A 22,107-nucleotide genomic window follows, 5' to 3' on the forward strand; every position below is an offset into this window, starting at 1 on the left:
TTCTACGCCCTTTCCGCCAGTTCACTGGCTTTATTGGTAATCCCATCGAGGTTTGAGTATGTTACCGTGAAGCTCACTTTCATATATCCATTTTCACACTTTCACAATTGAGATGGTGAGGGTGTGTGTGTGTGTGTGTGTGTGTGTGTGTGTGTGTGTGTGTGTGTGTGTGTGTGTGTGTGTGTGTGTGTGTGTGTGTGTGTGTGTGTGTGTGTACTCACCTATTTGTGCTTGCAGGATCGAGCATGTGTGTGTGGAGACTGGGAGATCATGTGTGTGTAGACACAGGCTGGGTGATCATCACTGTGACTGAAGTCTTGGTGGTGTGCCAGGGGGGGGGGGGGAAGAAAGCTTGGCTGGCTCTGGCTTGACGCAAAACCTTCTTTCCCCTGACGCAACGCTGGCTGCGTCCTGACGCATTGCGTCCCCTGACGCACCGTTGGGCTTCTTCGGCTTAAGTGAGCACTCAATAACGTAAAATATCGAACAGAAGAACATTATGTGAAAATGCAGAAAGGCTATACTGACCCATATATATATATATATATATATATATATATATATATATATATATATATATATATATATATATATATATATATATATATATATATATATATATATCTGTGTGTGTCTAACCTACGCTTGAAACAATCCATCGATCCTACGCTCATTATGTTAACCGGTAATTTGGTCCATTAATCAACAACAAGAATGTTTTCAAACCAGTATTTACCCAGGTCTTTTTATGTAATCAAAGTTTTTTTATATAAAACTTTGTTTATTAAACTTTTATTGTTAATATATGAGGTATTGAGTGAGATAATGAGTTAATACTTATGAGTGGCACTATGGCACTCCTGTACTGGCACTATGGCGATATGTTTACTCACAGGATGAGTGACACTACCCAATACTGTTACTATAGCAGTATATTCACTCACAGGATGAGTGACGCTGCCCAATACTGTTACTATAGCAGTATATTCACTCACAGGATGAGTGACGCTGCCCAATACTGTCACTATAGCGGTATATTTACTCACAGGATGAGTGACACAGCCCAATTCTATCAGTATAGCGGTATATTCACTCAGAATGGGTGAAGATATCCTATAAACTCGCCCCTTAGAGAGGACCAGCTTTGAAAACATCTCAAGTTTCAATGAAATTGATATGCAATTCCATAGCTCCGTCGCCAAAACTGGACTGAAGAATATATATATGTATATATATATATATATATATATATATATATATATATATATATATATATATATATATATATATATATATATACGGAATCCAACGCTCTTCGACATGGCTCCCAGCATCATATACTTTTCGAACACTGATACACATGGAGGTTTCGAACTAATGTTGCGATCACCATCCCCAGATATCTCTAATGGCCCAGCACGATATCAGGAAATGAAGATATTGTCCCCGGTGATATCCAGGGGGAGTAATTTTCCTCTAATGACCAAACGGTTCAGACGTTTGATCAGTCGTTACAGCACCAAACTGTGCTTGTTCCCTCAAACCACCAATCGGTATCAGATGAAATAGGCGCTGATAGGCTTGTATGGGATCGGATTCTCTTTTTAGTAGTTCGTATTTGACGGTGGTAGGGGGGGGGGCCGGGGGGGAGGGGTGGGGGAAGGGGTTCCACAGAGATGGTGTGTTCGGATGGGGGGGGGGGAGAGGGGGGGGTGTTCGGGGGGGCTTCCACAGCATCACTTTAGTTTCCACTTATGTCGGTGGGCTCAGGCAGGAAGACTCCTTGTGTTATATATAGTGTCAGGGGGGCACCGCCCCCCTTGCCAGCCAGCCAGCCAGCCAGCCAGGCAGCCGGCCTGGTAGCCGGCTCTAAGCCAGACAATCCGGCCAGTCAGATCATTAGCCAGTCAGGTAATCAGCCAGTTTAGGTCGCCAGACTGTGATTCGCTCGGCCAGAGGGACATGAAAGCCAAGGAGCTACGATTCAACAAAAAAGGACTTTAGTGACCCCCTTTACGAAACCTTTACATCTTTCCTTCGATCATAGCGCGTTTAGTCTCTTGTGGTTATTAACCACTTCACTAACTTTTAAACCTCACAACCACGAGGTTATTATTACAACCTCGTAGCTCTAAAGGACTCTTTAGCTCTTTAATAAACGCAGATTAAACCACCAGGGTCATAAAAAAAGATGTAAAGGTTTCGTTTGTTGTATCTAAATCCAAGTTGCTCCACGTTTTCGAGCTCGAGTCAAAATCAAAACTTTAAATTTGTCAATTTAATTAATGGGTCATTGAGATGAATTATTTCACTTGATCTTCCAACAGTGATGTTCATAGATCTTCCAACAGTGATGTTCATAGATCTTCCAACAGTGATGTCCTTAGATCTTCCAACAGTGCTGTCCTTAGATCTTCCAACAGTGCTGTCCTTAGATCTTCCAACAGTGATGTCCTTAGATCTTCCAACAGTGATGTCCTTAGATCTTCCAACAGTGATGTCCTTAGATCTTCCAACAGTGATGTTCTTAGACACAAGATCCTCCAACAGTGATGTTCTTAGCCACAAGATCCTCCAACAGTGATGTTCTTAGCCACAAGATCCTCCAACAGTGATGTTCTTAGACACAAGATCCTCCAACAGTGATGTTCTTAGCCACAAGATCCTCCAACAGTGATGTTCTTAGACACAAGATCTTCCAACAGTGATGTTCTTAGCCACAAGATCCTCCAACAGTCACTCATCCTGTGAGTGGACACACCGCCATAGCAGCATGTATTACACTCCCCAATAGGCAGAAAACCCGCTGGGTTGTTCATCCTGTCACTTGGAATGAATAAGATCACGACCCTTGATCCTGCTTCACCTGATCGTCTTATCTTGAGGTTATCTTGAGATGATTTCGGGGCTTTAGTGTCCCCGCGGCCCGGTCCTCGACCAGGCCTCCACCCCCAGGAAGCAGCCCGTGACAGCTGACTAACACCCAGGTACCTATTTTACTGCTAGGTAACAGGGGCATAGGGTGCTGATTTTTGTTACAAGGTTCTTTCGCAACAGATGTTCTACTAATTTTTTTCGCGCAATCTTCTCCATCAACTTGCATGGTATGGTATGTGTGTGTGTGTGTGTGACAGCTTATTGACTTACTCTTTGTTTTTTTATACCTGGTTGATGGGGTTCTGGGAGTTCGTCTACTCCCCAAGCCCAGCCCGAGGCCAGGCTTGACTTGTGAGAGTTTGGTTCAACAGGCTGTTGCTTGGAGCGGCCCGCAGGCCCGCATACCCACCACAGCCCGGTTGGTCCGGCACTCCTTGAAGAAAACAATCTAGTTTTCTCTTGAAGATGTCCACGGTTCGTCCGGCAATATTTCTTACGCTCGCTGGGAGGACGTTGAACAACCGCGGACCTCTGATGTTTATACAGTGTTCTCTGATTGTGCCTATGGCACCTCTGCTCTTCACTGGTTCTATTCTGCATTTTCTTCCATATCGTTCACTCCAGTATGTTGTTATTTTACTGTGTAGATTTGGGACCTGGCCCTCCAGTATTTTCCAAGTGTATATTATTTGGTATCTCTCTCGTCTCCTTTCTAGTGAGTACATTTGGAGAGCTTTGAGACGATCCCAATAATTGAGGTGCTTTATCGCGTCTATGCGTGCCGTATATGTTCTCTGAACCCCGTCTATTTTAGCAATCTCTCCTGCTCTGAAGGGGGAAGTGATTACTGAGCAGTACTCAAGACGGGACAACACAAGTGACTTGAAGAGTTCAACCATTGTGGTGGGATCCCTGGATTTGAAAGTTCTCGTAATCCATCAGATCATTTTTCTGGCTGTCGCAATATTTGCTTGGTTATGCTCCCTAAACGTTAGGTCGTCAGACATCATTATTCCCAAATCCTTTACATGCTGTTTTCCTACTATGGGCAGATCCGATTGTACTTTGTACCCTGTATTATATTTAAGGTCCTCATTTTTACCGTACCCGAGTACTATAAATATTAATGGCACACGATACCACGTGTCATTCACAGAGGCTTATTGCTGGATTTGGACTTTTTGTTTAATTGACGGGGACTACATAGCCGCTTAATGGACGAGTGAGGTGGTTAAGGCGGAGGAGGCGGCTGGCTGGCTGGCATGAGGGACCACACTCACACACACACACACACACACACACGGAGACCCCAGCACCAGAAATAGCTGTGCTATGCTAAGAGATTCCATGTACAGTTGCCAGCAATTGCTATCTTTTGCTGTATCTCCGCTAGTCTCTCTCTCTCTCTCTCTGTGTCGCTGCTGCTGCTGGTGGTGGAAATTAATATTGACTTTTTGGGGGCTTTTTTTGCTGGCTTTTGATATTGATGTGAGGGAGTGAAAGATTCTGGACGTTGGGGGGGGGGGGGGTAGGAAGGGGTTCCTTCGTCTTGCTGCTGCTTCTGCTGCTGCTGCTGCTGCTGCTGCTGCTGCTGCTTCTGCTGTTGCTGCTGCTGCTGCTGCTGCTGCTGCTGCTGCTGCTGCTGCTGCTGCTGACGATGACGATGCAGCGCCCGCCGTGCTGATGTGGTAAATTTAGAGAACGAGAGCTCAGCCGCGCGAAAGGTCTTTCCCGAAGCAGAACGTCTGTCTGACTCGCCTGAGTGTTCTGATCCTAATATCATCAACGTTCATCAAATTTGGCCGCAGCTTCTGCGGCACCTGTGCTGATGACAGCTTCTGCAGGCGTGGAAGACGAGGGGAGTTGGTCTCAAGACGTTGCAGGAGCCAGTTATGGCGCCCCGGAGCGGACGCGTAACTTGTAACTTGTCAGGAGCTAAGGTGACGTGCGCGCTCACACCGGAGAGAGAGAGAGAGAGAGAGACAGAGAGAGACAGAGAGAGACAGAGAGAGAGAGAGAGAGAGAGAGAGAGAGAGAGAGAGAGAGAGAGAGAGAGAGAGAGAGAGAGAGAGAGAGAGAGAGAGAGAGCACAAGACGAAGCTGGAAAAAGTCCAAAGGTATGCTACTAGACTAGTCCCAGAACTAAGAGGCATGAGTTATGAGGAAAGGCTGCGGGAAATGCACCTTACGACACTGGAAGACAGAAGAGTAAGGGGGGACATGATCACAACCTACAAAATCCTCAGGGGAATCGACCGGGTAAACAAGGATGAACTATTCAACACTGGTGGGACGCGAACAAGGGGACACAGGTGGAGACTGAGTACCCAAATGAGCCACAGGAACGTTAGAAATAACTTTTTCAGTGTCAGAGTAGTTAACAGACGGAATGCATTAGGCAGTGATGTGGTGGAGGCTGACTCCATACACAGCTTCAAATGTAGATATGATAGAGCCCAGTAGGCTCAGGAATCTGTACACCGGTTCATTGACGGTTGAGAGGCGGGACCAAAGAGCCAGAGCTTATCCCCCGCAAACATAACTAGGTGAGTACACACACACACCTCTTGGCCGGGGTCCAAGACCTAGAACTCGATCCTGTAAGCACACACACATAGGTTAGTACACACACACACACACTTCTTCCACCAAATGCTAATCTCAACAACCTGTTGAATCCAAGTGATACGACCGGTGCCCTGGTGACCATAGGGTTTTGCGAAGCAGGGAGAGCAAGGCCGGAGTAACGACCCGGGAGCCCAGAGCCCGACCAGGCACCCCACCCGGCGGGCTTGGCACCGCTCCTGAAGGAGAGAGCCAGGTCGTACCAGGGACCAGGTCGTGGGAAGACAGGTCGTCCGCAAACATAATGTTGTCGTCTCAGAATATATATATATTCACACACCTGTAAGCAGGGGAGCTCACACAAGGAGCACCTGTAAGGGGGGCTCTTGTGTGGCTCACAAGAGCCCTTTGTGAGCCACACAAGGGGCTCACACAAAATGTCCCTTATAAACAGGGAATATACGATTCATCAAGCGGACATTGAGACACACACATATATAAGGAAAAGTGTGAGCACTGAGGGCTCACATTTACACCATTTAATATTATCAATTACAGCAAAAAAACAATTGAGAGGCTACAGAACGATTTAAGCTGTAATATTTAATATGGTAAGATTTATATAATATTTAATATTTAATATTTAAGCTGTAATAAACCTTTATAAACTGATATTTAACATCAATTAATAACGTCACTCATGTAATTAAAGGAGCAAATGTATTTTTCATTGTATTCACAAAATACAGTTTGTATCCATGTTGTGAGTGGTGGTGGACCTGATACACATGTTGTGAGTGGTGGTGGACCCCATACCCATGTTGTTAGTGGTGGTGGACCTGATACCCATGTTGTGAGTGGTGGTGGTGGACCCCATACCCATGTTGTTAGTGGTGGTGGACCCCATACCCATGTTGTTAGTGGTGGTGGACCCCATACCCATGTTGTGAGTGGTGGTGGACCTGATACCCATGTTGTGAGTGGTGGTGGTGGACCCCATACCCATGTTGTTAGTGGTGGTGGACCCCATACCCATGTTGTTAGTGGTGGTGGACCCCATACCCATCTTTTCAACGGTACCGTTCAATGGTACAGAGGCACATAATGGGTACAGAGGCACATAATGGGCTCAGGAACAAGGTCCCACCAACACTACACACACACACACACACACACACACACACACACACACACACACACACACACACACACACCTGCACCGTCCACCACAGAGCCAGGCTTGCTACAACTGGCTAAGGGCGGGAGTTGAGGCAGATGTATGTCATCCCCGGATGAAACACAGGGAAAATATATTATTATTTTCCAACAGTCATGATACTGGAGTTCACACGCCCAAACTCTTGTATTTTTATGTTTGTTTTTTTGCCTTCAGTTTCATGATGTCAGTAAGCTGATAGTAAAGGCCTACGGGATCACCATAGCCCGTGCTACTTGGAACTTTATGTTCCAGGTAGCGAATCTTTAACAACAACAGTAAGCTGATGTTTCAGCTTACTGACAGCTTGTCAGTAAGCTGTCAAGCTTTACACCCCCCCCCCCCCCTCCTGTCGTCGCCCACCCTATACCCAACTTAAGCTTGTCTATACCGTCTCAAAATGTCCAGATATCCAGTTTAAATTCCTAGTCAATTGATTCGAGGCTCTTAACACCCTTTATAAATAAATATATATGTGTACGACTCTCTATTGGTCCGTTTATGCAACTTGAGGCAATATCCGGTCAGTATCTTGCCCGTCTCGTGAGACAGAAGTCTCAGTGGGTGGGTTCCGTCTCGTAAGAATAGCCTCTTGATGCTGGGGTTGTCATCATTTTCTGTCTCTTCCGGAAAGTTTATGTTCATTGTGTCTGGGGGAAGAACATGGGGGGCTGCGAGAGAACACGTTCTCCACGAACATGATCTAAGTTGACCCAGACCACACACTAGAAAGTGAGGGGACGACGACGTTTCGGTCCGTCCTGGACCATTCTCGAGTGACTGTCAAGTCAAGTCGATTCTCACAATCGACTTGAGAATGGTCCAGGACGGAGCGAAACGTCGTCGTCCCTTCACCTTCTAGTGTGTGGTCTGGTCAACATATTTCAGCCACGTTATTCTAACTCCTCGTCTGCCACAGAATCTAAATCTTGCTTTGGTTTAAGTATATATATACTAAAAATGCTCTCTCTCCAAAGCATACTGTATAACCTCCTATGCTCTCCTGGGTGACGTACTCGTCTCAGAGTACGAATACGACACAGAGTACGACAGAGTAGCCACAGAAAGCATAGATCTGTAAGGTAGACCCTGGGAGCAACTGGAAATGCCAAATCCCTTGGCATTTAAGAGTCGCGCGCCCTGCAGTGGAGACCTCTGTGTGTGTGTGTGTGTGTGTGTGTGTGTGTGTGTGTGTGTGGGTGTGTGTGTGTGTGTGTGTGTGTGTGTGTGTGTGTGTGTGTATACTCACCTAATTGTGCTCACCTAATTGTACTCACCTAATTGTGCTTGCGGGGGTTGAGCTCTGGCTCTTTGGTCCCGCCTCTCAACCGTCAATCAACTGGTGTACAGGTTCCTGAGCCTACTGGGCTCTATCATATGTACACTTGAAACTGTGTATGGAGTCAGCCTCCACCACATCACTTCCTAATGCATTCCATTTACTAACTACTCTGACACTGAAAAAGTTCCTTCTAACGTCTCTGTGGCTCATTTGGGTACTCAGCTTCCACCTGTGTCCCCTTGTTCGCGTCCCACCAGTGTTGAATAGTTCATCCTTGTTTACCCGGTCGATTCCCCTGAGGATTTTGTAGGTTGTGATCATGTCCCCCTTACTCTTCTGTCTTCCAGTGTCGTAAGGTGCATTTCCCGCAGCCTTTCCTCATAACTCATGCCTCTTAGTTCTGGGACTAGTCTAGTAGCATACCTTTGGACTTTTTCCAGCTTCGTCTTGTGCTTGACAAGGTAGGGGCTCCATGCTGGGGCCGCATACTCCAGGATTGGTCTTACATATGTGGTGTACAAGATTCTGAATGATTCCTTACACAGGTTCCTGAACGCCGTTCTGATTGTGTGTGGGTGGGTGTGTGTGTGTGTGTGTGTGTGTGTGTGTGTGTGTGTGTGTGTGTGTGTGTGTGTGTGTGTGTGTGTGTGTGTGTGTGTGGGGAAGGAGAGGGGGGGGGTAGTTACAAGGTGTTTGGTAGCTATGGAGTCGCAAGGGCAAGCGTAGATGAAGGCTAGTAGATGTAGAAAAGTAGTACTAGTAGTAGTAGACATCGCGTGACATTTAAAGGCTGCACCTTTCTGTTGAGGTTCCAAGGGGGGTGGGGGGTGATGGGGGAGGAGGGAGGGGGGGGTGATAGGGGAAGGAGGGAGGGGGGGGAGATCGCCAAGGACACGCCCTTGGACTTATTGCATCTTGGAGATGTTGCAAAAATAAACGGAAGAGGTTATCTTGAGGTTATCTTGAGATCTTGAGGTTATCTTGAGATGATTTCGGGGCTTTTAGTATCCCCGCGGCCCGGTCCTCGACCAGGCCTCCACCCCCAGGAAGCAGCCCGTGACAGCTGACTAACACCCAGGAACCTATTTTACTGCTTGGTAACAGGGGCATAGGGTGAAAGAAACTCTGCCCATTGTTTCTCGCCGGCGCCTGGGATCGAACCCAGGACCACAGGATCACAAATCTAGTGTGCTGTCAGCTCGGCACCGGCTCCCTTGTTTATAAACAAGTGTTTATAAATGTGTTTTGTTTTATTTCGGGGAAAGAGGAGTTTTTTTTTTATTATTTTCTACCACAGACGTGGCCGGACATTTACAGTGCTAACCAGCATATATACATTTTCTTCTGTCCTCCATGGACAGGGTTAGAGATGTGTTAAACATATAGTTCAAGGGTTTATTGAACAGGGAAAGAGGAGTGGATGGAATGGCTTTCATTCTGTTTTAAGAGCGAGAATGGCGTGCTTGTATCTCTCTTGGAGGTGAACAAATCCACAAGGGCTGTGACGAGGATTCGAACCTGCGTCCGGGAGCATCCCAGACACATTGTGTGATCTCTGTGTGTCTCTTGGAGGTGTTTTTCATTTCCTTGTTGACGCACTGTAATATCCTCTTGTGTCATGGTGGCCAGATTCACGAAGCAGTTACGCCAGCACTTACGAACCTGGGGCCAGATTCACGAAGCAGTTACGCCAGCACTTACGAACCTGGGGCCAGATTCACGAAGCAGTTACGCATGCACTTACAAACCTGGGGCCAGATTCACGAAGCAGTTACGCATGCACTTACAAACCTGGGGCCAGATTCACGAAGCAGTTACGCCAGCACTTACGAACCTGGGGCCAGATTCACGAAGCAGTTACGCATGCACTTACAAACCTGGGGCCAGATTCACGAAGCAGTTACGCATGCACTTACAAACCTGGGGCCAGATTCACGAAGCAGTTACGCAAGCACTTACGAACCTGTCCATCTTTTCTCAATCTTTGGCGGCTTTGTTTACAATTATTAAACAGTTAATGAGCTCCGAAGCACCAGGAGGCTGTTTATAACAATAACAACAGTTGAATGGCAAGTTTTCATGCTTGTAAACTGTTTAATAATTGGAAACAAAGCCGTCAAAGATTGAGAAAAGATGTACACGTTCGTAAGTGCTTGCGTAAGGGCTTTCGTGAATCTGGCCCGAGGTCTCCAAGCTTGGGAGGCGCGCCAGAGATTGGTACAGTCGAATGACCAATTTCCTTTCCTTAGGTCGGAGGTTCGCCTGATTAGTGCTAAGGTTAGGTTGGATTTTTATTTTAATTTTTTTTTAACTGCGGATCCCACTTGTGTAGTTGTTAATGACTGTTGAATTCAAACGCCCACTACCGTTTTCTGTGGTTGATTGTTCAATAAATCCCTGAACAATATGTTTAACTGATCTCTACCCTGGAAACACAAACCAAAACTGTCTCTATTTTCCGCTTGTTACAACTTGTAATAAAGTTGTTACATCTTGGCTTAACGTGTTTATGACGTATTAGAACGTTGTTACAACTTGCTATATTGGTTGTTATAACTAGTTAGGAGGTGTTAAAACTTGTTCCAACGTTGTACCAACGTCGTAGTTTCGGTGTGTGTTTGGCGGGATAACCCTGTCCATGGAGGACAGAAGAAAATGTATTTATTCTGGTTAGCATTGTAAATGTGTGGCCACGTCTGTGGTAGAAAATAATAATAATAAAAAAAACTGCCCTTTTCACCATCAGTCTGCTGCATGGAAGCTTTCTCAATTTGCAGTTTGCAATTTGCAATGCTATTCCTGGCATGCAAAGCCTCGCATTTTTCGATATTAAAGAGCATTTGGTAGTTATCTTGAGGTTATCTTGAGATGATTTCGGGACTTTAGTGTCCCCGCGGCTCGGTCCTCGACCAGGCCTCCACCCCCAGGAAGCAGCCCGTGACAGCTGACTAACACCCAGGCACCTATTTTACTGCTAGGTAACAGGGGCATAGGGTGAAAGAAACTCTGCCCATTGTTTCTCGCCGGCGCCTGGGATCGAACCCAGGACCACAGGATCACAAGTCCAGCGTGCTGTCCGCTCGGCCGACCGGCTCCCTTCCGACCATTTGTATGGAATGCATGTCGATCTCTTTCTAAAGCCTCAATATCATTTTTCCCTCAAAACCATTTAGCATTGACTTTTACTAGCTTGTGTAGTGTGAGAATCCCTGAGGATTCTCTCCAGGTGTTTGTAGGTGTGTGTGATGTCTATCAGGCTTCCGGACTAGTGGAATTATCTATCCCTCGGTCCAGAGATTTTCTAATAAGGAGTTTCAGCTGGAGACACAGTACATTTGCTATGCAGGCGATGAGTCACAATAACGTGGCTGAAGTATGTTGACCAGACCACACACTAGAATTTGAAGGGACGACAACGTTTCGGTCCGTCCTGGACCATTCTCAAGTTGATTGGACTTGAGAATGGTCCAGGACGGACCGAAACGTCGTCGTCCCTTCAACTTCTAGTGTGTGGTCTGGCCAACAATACATTTGCTAGTTCTTTTAGGATTTTTGATTGAATTCCATCCACACCTGGAGCTTTGGAAGCCTTTAATTGGTCAATATTCTTACTCATTGTTTTTCACGTTAATTCATTCACTTCTTTTTCATGCAGTTGTGTTGGTATTGGGGATGCTGTCTACATCAGTGTTAACAGCAGAAAGAATAAAGTATTCATTCAAAGCGTTGGTTGTATGTACCTCTATGTACCTGTGTGTACCTGTGTGTACCTGTGTATACCTGTGTGTACCTGTGTGTACCTCTGTGTACCTGTGTGTACCTATGTGTACCTGTGTGTACCTGTGTGTACCTCTGTGTACCTGTGTGTGCCTGTGTATACCTGTGTGTACCTGTGTGTACCTGTGTGTACCTGTGTGTACCTATGTGTACCTGTGTGTACCTGTGTGTACCTCTGTGTACCTGTGTGTGCCTGTGTATACCTGTGTGTACCTGTGTGTACCTGTGTGTACCTGTGTGTACCTGTGTGTACCTGTGTGTACCTGTGTGTACCTGTGTGTACCTGTGTGTACCTGTTTGTACCTGTGTGTACCTGTGTGTACCTGTGTGTACCTGTGTGTGCCTGTGTGTACCTGTGTGTACCTGTGTATACCTGTGTGTACCTGTGTGTACCTGTGTGTACCTGTGTGTACCTATGTGTACCTGTGTGTACCTGTGTGTACCTGTGTGTACCTGTGTGTACCTGTGTGTACCTGTGTGTACCTGTGTGTACGTGGATGTTGATCTGTTCCTTTATGCTTATCAATTTTTTGCTATGTTCGGTGTTTACTAGTTGTGTTTTTACGGGGGTTGAGCTTTGCTCTTTCGGCCCGCCTCTCAACTGTCAATCAACTGTTTACTAACTACTTTTTTTTTCCACACCACACACACACACTGTCTGTTTATCAAAGATGATGCTGGTGGTGAGTGGATAAATGTTCACCACAAAACTTGAAGCCATAATTCACAGACTAATGATTACTAATGTATTAAAGGAATCACCTCAACACTCATCACTAGCTGTTCTTTAAGACACGAGGGGTTTATCATTGGTCAAAATACAATATTAGAAAGACTGATGAGTGTGTGTATATAATGATGTATCAAATCTACAGGATGATGAGTCAAGTAACACGTTATTGTGGGTGTTTCGGTGTATGTATCCAGGGAGAAGTGGGGTATACATACACAGAGTGTATGTATACTGGGTATATGTATTCCTGTGAGGGTTTGTGGCCTGGAATATGGTAACACACAGACTGTAAAGACGTGAAGTCGTCTTCCAGTAAATCCTGGATCTGTGTTCCTTCTTGTTGTTTCTCTCTCTCTCTCTCTCTCTCTCTCTCTCTCTCTCTCTCTCTCTCTCTCTCTCTCTCTCTCTCTCTCTCTCTCTCTCTTTCTCTTTCTCTCTCTCTCTCTCTCTCTCTCTCTCTCTCTCTCTCTCTCTCTCTCTCTCTCACGCGAGCACAAGGTACATGGCCAATAGTTCCGTACGAGGGTTGGATGGCCCTCTTGTTTACTGGGCTCACCACTTAAGGAAGGGGGCCCGTTGCTCTCTTCTCACCAGAACTGCACTTCCGGCGGCATCAGCGGTGTTTGGGGGCCCCCCTCAGTGTGTATGGTGGTAGGGGCCCCTCAGTGTGTATGGTGGTAGGGGCCCCTCAGTGTGTATGGTGGTAGGGGCCCCTCAGTGTGTATGGTGGTAGGGGCCCCTCAGTGTGTATGGTGGTAGGGGCCCTCAGTGTGTATGGTGGTAGGGGCCCCTCAGTGTGTATGGTGGTGGGAGCCGGGCCATGCGCAGCCTGATGGGGGAGTTTAGTATATAAACATCACAAGGGACCCAACGCTACCTGGAACAAAAAGTTCCAAGTAGCACGGGCTATGGTGAGCCCGTCTCGTAACGCCTGCTGCGTCCTCGGTTCCTATCTGGAAGCGGAGGCGCTCCAAGAGATCCATAACCTTTAAGCACTCATTGTATCAACCAATATACATCTTGTAACTTTTACGTATCTAATAAAGCATAACAAACCACAAAAGGAAAGAGGGGATGGTAGGAGAAAAGAACATAGAAACTGTATTGGAGAGGACCTAAACATCTTTCCGGATATACACACCGAGAAGCGAGGATATATATATACCACTGGTATACGCATCGCTGTCTCTCGAGTGGCGGGTCAACATTGATTAGTTTTGGCGGGAGAGGCGACGGCACTCGTTGGAGTCCAGGCTGATGCTGGCTGGCGTTGTCGGCCAAAGCGGCCGCAGCGTTTGGGCTAGCTGCCCTGAGGGGGGTCGTCCATTGACAAAAAACGTTAATGGAAAGTTTCCTCTTCTAAGCTGGCCGAGTAAGCCGGACTACTCAAACAGAAAACGGAACAGTACGTCGCTTTTGTGAGTCGATTTCATTTCAAATTACGTCCAAATTTGGCCATAGCGCGCATACGAGCCAAAAGTGACGTTATTTTTAAGAGGACGGGTTGGCTAATCAGCCACATCGGTTCCATTTGTAACGGAGTGACAAGATAGGAGAGCTCAGTTCGGGATCTCTAGTGAAGATACTTCGACTTACTTCGACTTCGACTAACACTTTGGTCTTGCTTTCTAAAAAGGTACTTCTTCGGGTATATGATCGACCTGTAGCAACTATATACGCTATACTGGAAGGGTATACTCGGTAGCGCAGTCGGGTACCGCTCTCGAAGCACAATCGGGAATTCCGAGTTCGTATCCCAGGGCGGAACAGAAATGGTTGGACGCGTTTCCTGAGTTGAGTATATATATATATATATATATATATATATATATATATATATATATATATATATATATATATATATATATATATATATATATATATATATATTCACTGGCTACCTGTCCCCCGACACAATGAATTATAAAATAATAATAATTATTATTATTGTATGCATTGTATGAGCGATAGGAGATTTGTATAGAGTTTTATGTATAGTTAAACCTAAGGTAGATTAGGCTAGTTGTTTTAAGAATTGTTTGTAGACTACGTGAATGAGGCATGTGAAAGAGATGGTCTTCGAACACAGGGAGTGAACAATGTTAATACCTGTCTGTCCGTCTGTCTGTCTGTCTGTCTCTCTCGCTCTCTCTCTCTCTCTCTCTCTCTCTCTCTCTCTCTCTCTCTCTCTCTCTCTCTCTCTCTCTCTCTCTCTCTCTCTCTCTCTCTCTCTCGTTATAAGTGATTAAAATTGAAAGTTAGAGAACAAGAACACGTTAGAAATGTTCAGTTTAATCCAAACCAATTAGTTATTTACTGATGAAAAAAAAATTCAGAACTGAAGCCTCGTATTCTTGAAGCGTCTCCCCCAACCCCTCTCTACCCATTGGCGCCTCCAACACTGCCATACTCCGCTCTCTTTGACGGCATATTTTTTATCAGTTTCGCGTTTGCTGTTAATCGTTTTATCATTGGCGTTAGAAGGCGAGGAACGCCGGGAGTAGAGTTCGGCAGGAGTGAAAGAGGATAGCGAGGGAGAACGACGGCTGGCGGTCCCCAGGGTTACACGAACCTGGTTGAAAGCGACGGCAACTCTCGACGCTGGCGGGCTTGGCGGGCGTTTCCGGGGTAACCGATAATGGTCCGCTGCTTTCCCGCCGTCCTCCAACAACCGGGGGCGTCCTCCCGGTAAGCTGGCGTGTCTTCCGGCCCGCAGGGGGGCCTCTCCTCCGGTAAGTTGAGGTGCCCTCCGGTAAGCTGAGGTGCCCTCCGGTAAGTTGAGGTGCCCTCCGGTAAGTTGAGGTGCCCTCCGGTAAGTTGAAGTGCCCTCCGGTAAGTTGAGGTGCCCTCCGGTAAGTTGAGGTGCCCTCCGGTAAGTTGAGGTGCCCTCCGGTAAGTTAAGGTGCCCTCCGGTAAGTTGAGGTGCCCTCCGGTAAGTTAAGGTGCCCTCCGGTAAGTTAAGGTGCCCTCCGGTAAGTTGAGGTGCCCTCCGGTAAGCTGAGGTGCTCTCCGGTAAGTTGAGGTGCCCTCCGGTAAGCAGAGGTGCTCTCCGGTAAGCAGAGGTGCTCTCCGGTAAGCAGAGGTGCCCTCCGGTAAGCAGAGGTGCCCTCCGGTAAGCAGAGGCGTTCTGCAGCTAGTGGGTGTGTCCACCAGCAAGCAGGGACGTCCACCGGCCGGAAGGGACGCTCTCCAAGTACCAGGAGCTTCTTCCCCTGCCAAAAAAAAGCTGGCCGTCTTCCGGCGAGCATAGGAACCCATCCGGTCAGCAGCGACGTCCTCCGCAAACAAGTCATCTGTTTGTGTCAGCACAGCCCTTAATAATAAGTTTACAGGTGAAGAGTTGCTGTCCCACACTGTAGACCTTCCACGCCATTACACACAATTTATTATTCTCTTGTATTTTCCTACAATTGTATAGATATCTATACCGCCTCGGGGGTCGTTTCCTCCATCGTTGAATCGCATGGTAGAGTAATTATGAGGAGGGAGGGAGGGAATTATCAGGGGGAAAGCACCAAGCCCTTACGAATATTTAGCACTTGGAAGGTGTCAGGATAGGGATTTGGGATGGGACGGTGGGGGGGGGGGGGAAGGAATGATGCCCAACCACTTGGACGGTTGGGGATTGAACGCCGACCTGCATGAAGCAAGACCGTCCAAATGAATGAAATTAACACATAGTACATATATCAATCAGTCAATCTACGACCATCCAGAGAATCTATCGAAACAGATGCTTTCTGAAACTCAAAGCATTTCAGGCCAAAGAGCTGAGACATGAGGACAAGCAGCTAGGATATGAGGACAAAGAACTTGAATATAAGAACACAGAACTGGGATATCAGGACAATGAGCAGAGATATCAGGACAAGAAGCTGAGATTTCAGGACACGGAAATTGGGATATGAGACACAAGGAACTGGGACATGAGGACAAGGACTTGGGACATGAGGACAAGGACTTGGGACATGAGGACAAGGACTTGGGATACGAGGACACGAAGCTGGGATACGAAGACAAGAAGCTGGGATATCAGAACAAGGAGCTGAGAAATGAAAAACATCTTAGAATAACCAGTTTTAACACGCAAAATATCAAGGAAAACGTATTACACCTTGTATCCACAACTATCACTACCACACAAGAAACTATTTTGACCCTATATTGAGCACAAAGAAGTCACACTAAAGGACTGTATCAAGGAAGCACTTGCTTGGAAGTACACAGGTTCGAGCCCTTCTTCACATCTCTTACTGGTTGTGTCTCAGTGTATAGAGTTCAAGGGCTCTGCAGTTATCAACAGAGGATATACAAGCCCGCCAGTGCCTGAGAACTGGAACAGTTACACAAAGTTCTGGAAACAAAGAACTGGAACAATTACACAAAGTTCTGGAAACAAAGAACTGGAACAATTACACAAAGTTCTGGAAACAAAGAACTGGATCAATTACACAAAGTTCTGGAAACAAAGAACTGGAACAATTACACAAAGTTCTGGAAACAAAGAACTGGAACAACTACACAAAGTTCTGGAAACAAAGAACTGGAACAATTACACAAAGTTCTGGAAACAAAGAACTGGAACAATTACACAAAGTTCTGGAAACAAAGAACTGGAACAATTACACAAAGTTCTGGAAACAAAGAACTGGAACAATTACACAAAGTTCTGGAAACAAAGAACTGGAACAGAGATATTTACTGCAAATGGCGACGTATCGTGGGTAATGTACAGTTTTAAGATGTTACAGAGTACAGATGTTTAATATTAGAGGCAGAAAGAGTACAGATGTTTAATATTAGAGGCAGAAAGAGTACAGATATTTAATATTAGAGTCAGAAAGAGTACAGATATTTAATATTAGAGGCAGAAAGAGTACAGATATTTAATATTAGAGGCAGAAAGAGTACTGATATTTAATATTAGAGGCAGAAAGAGTACTGATATTTAATATTAGAGGCAGAAAGAGTACAGATATTTAACATTAGAGGCAGAAAGAGTACAGATATTTAATATTAGAGGCAGAAAGAGTACAGATATTTAACATTAGAGGCAGAAAGAGTACAGATATTTAACATTAGAGGCAGAAAGAGTACAGATATTTAATATTAGAGGCAGAAAGAGCACAGATATTTAATATTAGAGGCAGAAAGAGTACAGATATTTAACATTAGAGGCAGAAAGAGTACAGATGTTTAACATTAGAGGCAGCAAGAGTACAGATATTTAACATTAGAGGCAGAAAGAGTACAGATGTTTAATATTAGAGGCAGCAAGAGTACAGATATTTAACATTAGAAGCAGAAAGAGTACAGATGTTTAACATTAGAGGCAGAAAGAGTACAGATATTTAACATTAGAGGCAGAAAGAGCACAGATATTTAATATTAGAGGCAGAAAGAGCACAGATATTTAATATTAGAGGCAGAAAGAGTACAGATATTTAACATTAGAGGCAGAAAGAGTACAGATGTTTAATATTAGAAGCATACAGGTGTTGCTGACAGCTGTACTGAGGTCTGATTTAGTATTGCGTCTCTCTGGGAAATCATCTACGATATTCGTATCTATTTGTTAACATCTTAGTGTTCCAATTTCATCCCAAAATAGGTTTCAGTGCAAGAAGTAACGGCTTCCTGGTTGGCCAAGGGTTGTTGTGCGTTAACGACGGAAAAGCGACGGAGACAGTTGTGGTGAGGGACGTGTCACAGGACTATCTACAAGACCAAGCAGTGACGTCGCCCAGCCAGAGACAATGGACGTCTGTCTACATATTTCATGTTTAGTGTAGGATGATGTATATGTGTTTAGCTAGGATGTATTTTTATGTTGATAAAGTTGTCGCACACAGCTTACTTGCTTTAGCAGTGTTGCAAAAACTTTATTTTCGGGGAGAAGGGGAGATGTAACACCGTAAAGGTGTTTTGTTTAGTTTTATTTAATATATATATATATATATATATATATATATATATATATATATATATATATATATATATATATATATTAGTATATTTTGGTAGCAGTCTTTCCTGTAGACATATATTATTAAATATGACCGAAAAATTTTTTCGGTCATATTTAATAATATATATATATATATATATATATATATATATATATATATATATATATATATATATATATATATATATATATATATATATATATATAGTACATGAGTCAAGCCAGAAAAGGATTTGAGAGGCGCTAGTCTGTCGGCCTGAATCTCACACCTCTAAGCGTTAATGACCACCAAATGACCTGAGGTCAGCTCATGCGAATTTCACCTTGCTTCTGTTAATCTGATAATTGTAGCCTGATAGCCTTCAAACATGCCGACGTTTAAGGAGTGGTTTGGTAGAGAGCCTCGGGCTATCTACTTGGGGGCGGAGATAGCTACTAGGTTTCCCAATATATACTCGGTGAGCTGTAGATAGGAGGACAAGCAATAGGAGAAGATCAGCGGAGCAGAACAGAAGACAGGGAGGCTGGGAGGCCAGGGAGGCTGTCAGCCGGCGGGGCGGGACAGTCTCTTCGGGAACTACAGACCCGAAGTTGCAGAATCTGTGGTGAGAGTGATGGACACCGCCTTGACCACTATCTACGTGAATGTGAACACCTGAGAGACATTAGGAATAACTGTAGAATAATAAACCCCACATTGTTTGAGTTAGGAAAACACTATTTGTCAAATATTGATACTGTTCTTAAAAGATTTCCCCATTTTGCACCCGCAAGATAACGTAAGCTTTTAAGGGTTGATAAATGTTAATCTTCTTGTTTGAGGAGCTGTTCACTTGAGACAGTTAAGCAAGTCCCAGCTGTGTCTGGGTACAAGTGACAGGATGAACAACCCAGCGGGTTTTCTTCCTATTGGGGAGTGTTGTACATTCTGCTATGGCGGTGTGTCCACTCACAGGATGAGTGGCGCTGCCCAATAAACTCGCCCCTCGGGGCAAAATTTAAAAATTTACAGACCCCCCCCCCTCTCTATCCAGCTATAGGCAGACACTTGGTGAGTTGAGCATGAAAGGTGACTTGGTCGTGTTTACAAGTGTTGTGTGAGGATCAGGGGCAGTCAAGTTGTAGGGTTCTCGAATTCTTGGATGATGATTCACTTTGCATATTAATCTTGAACATTAAGTTGAATTGCTTAAATTATGATACTTATCATGTGAAATATAATTAATGAATTTATTGTTTAAATTGTCTTTAACTTGGTTCCCTAGAGGTTTTGAGTTGAGGTGAGAAAGCCTCTACGGTTACTGGTTTTATGATTTTAATGAGTACATGATACAGATGGATCAGACTGATAATGACCTCTTGATAACATCTTTGAGAATATTGTGATACAGACAAGTTCCATTCCTTGTCTTGTAGGTACGGACAAATGAATGGATGGTGGCAGCATTTCTTCTACTATCTACTTTTCTACTTCTACCTATCTACTCCTCTCCCTCCCCCCTCTCCAAACTCTCCCTTTCAACTAATGACCCTCCTCCCACCTCTCTCACCCCAAACCCTCACTAATTACTTCATTATCCATCCCTTTCTTCTTCCCTTTCGTTTCTCTTATACGTTTGTGGCAGTGAAATGTGTTCTAGAGTTCTCTAGGGTTCCGGGTAGCGGATCAAGTTACGGCGCCTTGTAGTCCCCGCGCCTAGGTAGTCGAATACTTAGGTTACAAGGTGTTGAACGAGAGAGGCTGCGGTAGGAACTCTGGAGGTGCTCTAGGATAGTGAGCTAACTGAGAACGGGATAACGGACTAGAGAGAGCTGTTCCCCCCGGCCTCGTTAGTTAACTGGGGAGTGGAATAATGGACTAGAGAGAGCTATTTCCCCCATCCCCCGTTACAATTTCCTCAATCTCTCACGGCTTTGGTTACGTTTATTAAACAGTTTACAAGCATGAAAACTTGCCAATCAACTTTTGTTGTTGTTGTTATAAACATCCTCCTGGTGCTTCGGAGCTCATTAACTGTTTAATAATTGTAAACAAAGCCGCCAAAGATTGAGGAAAGATGTACAGGTTCGTAAGTGCTTGCGTAACTGCTTCGTGAATCTGGCCCCTGATCTGTTTTTAAGGCCTTAGAGAAATCACGGATATTTTTTTTGGTCATTTACGACACTTATAAAAGTCCTTATTTGATCTACTTAAACAACCAATTAGGAAGGAGTTTTAAGTTTCCTTAAAGGAAGGAATTATCAGGGGAAAGTACCAAAGCTATTACGACCATATAGCACTTGGAAGGGGTCAGGATAAGGATTTGGGATGGGACGGAGGATGGAATTGCTAAAAGTTAGTTCCCCCCCCCCCCATTCCGTTATTAGAAGAACGAGACACCTTGGATTGCTTCCTAACAGCCCGACAACTGTAATATATAGCGAACTATACCCCAGAATGTAATTTATCGGAGATAAAGTTTAATTTAACACGTTTAACAAAGTTATTCTAACGGCATACTGCCATGGAGGAGGAGTCACGTGTCTGTGGGGTCACACAGCTGACTTCTGCACCTCATTCCTGATACTCTGGGAGGTTATACCAAGTATCAGGGAGTTTATACCAAGTATGAAGAAGTTTATACCAAGTATCAGGGAGTTTATACCAAGTATGAAGAAGTTTATACCAAGTATCAGGGAGTTTATACCAAGTATCAGGAAGTTTATACCAAGTATGAAGAAGTTTATACCAAGTATCAGGAAGTTTATACCAAGTATCAGGAAGTTTATACCAAGTATGAAGAAGTTTATACCAAGTATCAGGAAGTTTATACCAAGTATGAAGAAGTTTATACCAAGTATCAGGAAGTTTATACCAAGTATGAAGAAGTTTATACCAAGTATCAGGAAGTTTATACCAAGTATGAAGAAGTTTATACCAAGTATCAGGAAGTTTATACCAAGTATCAGGAAGTTTATACCAAGTATCAGGAAGTTTATACCAAGTATGAAGAAGTTTATACCAAGTATGAAGAAGTTTATACCAAGTATCAGGAAGTTTATACCAAGTATCAGGAAGTTTATACCAAGTATGAAGAAGTTTATACCAAGTATGAAGAAGTTTATACCAAGTATCAGGAAGTTTATACCAAGTATGAAGAAGTTTATACCAAGTATGAAGAAGTTTATACCAAGTATGAAGAAGTTTATACCAAGTATCAGGGAGTTTATACCAAGTATGAAGAAGTTTATACCAAGTATGAAGAAGTTTATACCAAGTATGAAGAAGTTTATACCAAGTATCAGGAAGTTTATACCAAGTATGAAGAAGTTTATACCAAGTATGAAGAAGTTTATACCAAGTATGAAGAAGTTTATACCAAGTATCAGGGAGTTTATACCAACTCTCTCTACAGAAATATTCACATCCTGAACAATTGAATGTGAACAAGTAGTGAATTTAGAAAATAACCTCAATCACAAATGGAGGTTATATGTAAGTATATGTAAGTATTTTATGTATGTAAGTATGTAAGTAATATGTAAGTATTTTATGTATGTAAGTATGTAAGTATATGTAAGTATTTTATGTATGTAAGTATTTAAGTAATATGTAAGTATTTTATGAATGTAAGTATATGTAAGTATTTTATGTATGTAAGTATTTAAGTAATATGTAAGTATTTTATCCAAAATGACGTATCACCAGA

General features: G+C 44.2%; 1 protein-coding gene across 1 annotated transcript; it reads left to right on the forward strand.

Moving 5' to 3' along the window:
* Positions 1-16,354: 16,354 nt before the first annotated feature.
* LOC138361674 (repetitive organellar protein-like) lies at positions 16,355-21,838 on the forward strand. The gene is made up of 3 exons (XM_069320884.1): positions 16,355-16,555; positions 16,719-17,174; positions 21,026-21,838. Exons 1-3 carry the CDS (start codon positions 16,355-16,357, stop codon positions 21,836-21,838), a joined length of 1,470 nt encoding a protein of 489 aa, XP_069176985.1.
* Positions 21,839-22,107: the final 269 nt, after the last annotated feature.

This window comes from Procambarus clarkii, unplaced genomic scaffold, assembly GCF_040958095.1.
Source record: "Procambarus clarkii isolate CNS0578487 unplaced genomic scaffold, FALCON_Pclarkii_2.0 HiC_scaffold_598, whole genome shotgun sequence".
NCBI lineage: Eukaryota > Metazoa > Arthropoda > Malacostraca > Decapoda > Cambaridae > Procambarus > Procambarus clarkii.

Excerpts from the sequence above, each read along its gene's own strand:
- LOC138361674 (XM_069320884.1), top strand. The coding sequence starts at position 16,355 with ATGAGACACAAGGAACTGGGACATGAGGACAAGGACTTGGGACATGAG. Across the intron at positions 16,556-16,718 it reads CGCAAAATATCAAGGAAAAC|TGTATAGAGTTCAAGGGCTC; the intron begins GTATTACACCTT and ends GTTGTGTCTCAG. Across the intron at positions 17,175-21,025 it reads CAAATGGCGACGTATCGTGG|TATGAAGAAGTTTATACCAA; the intron begins GTAATGTACAGT and ends GTTTATACCAAG.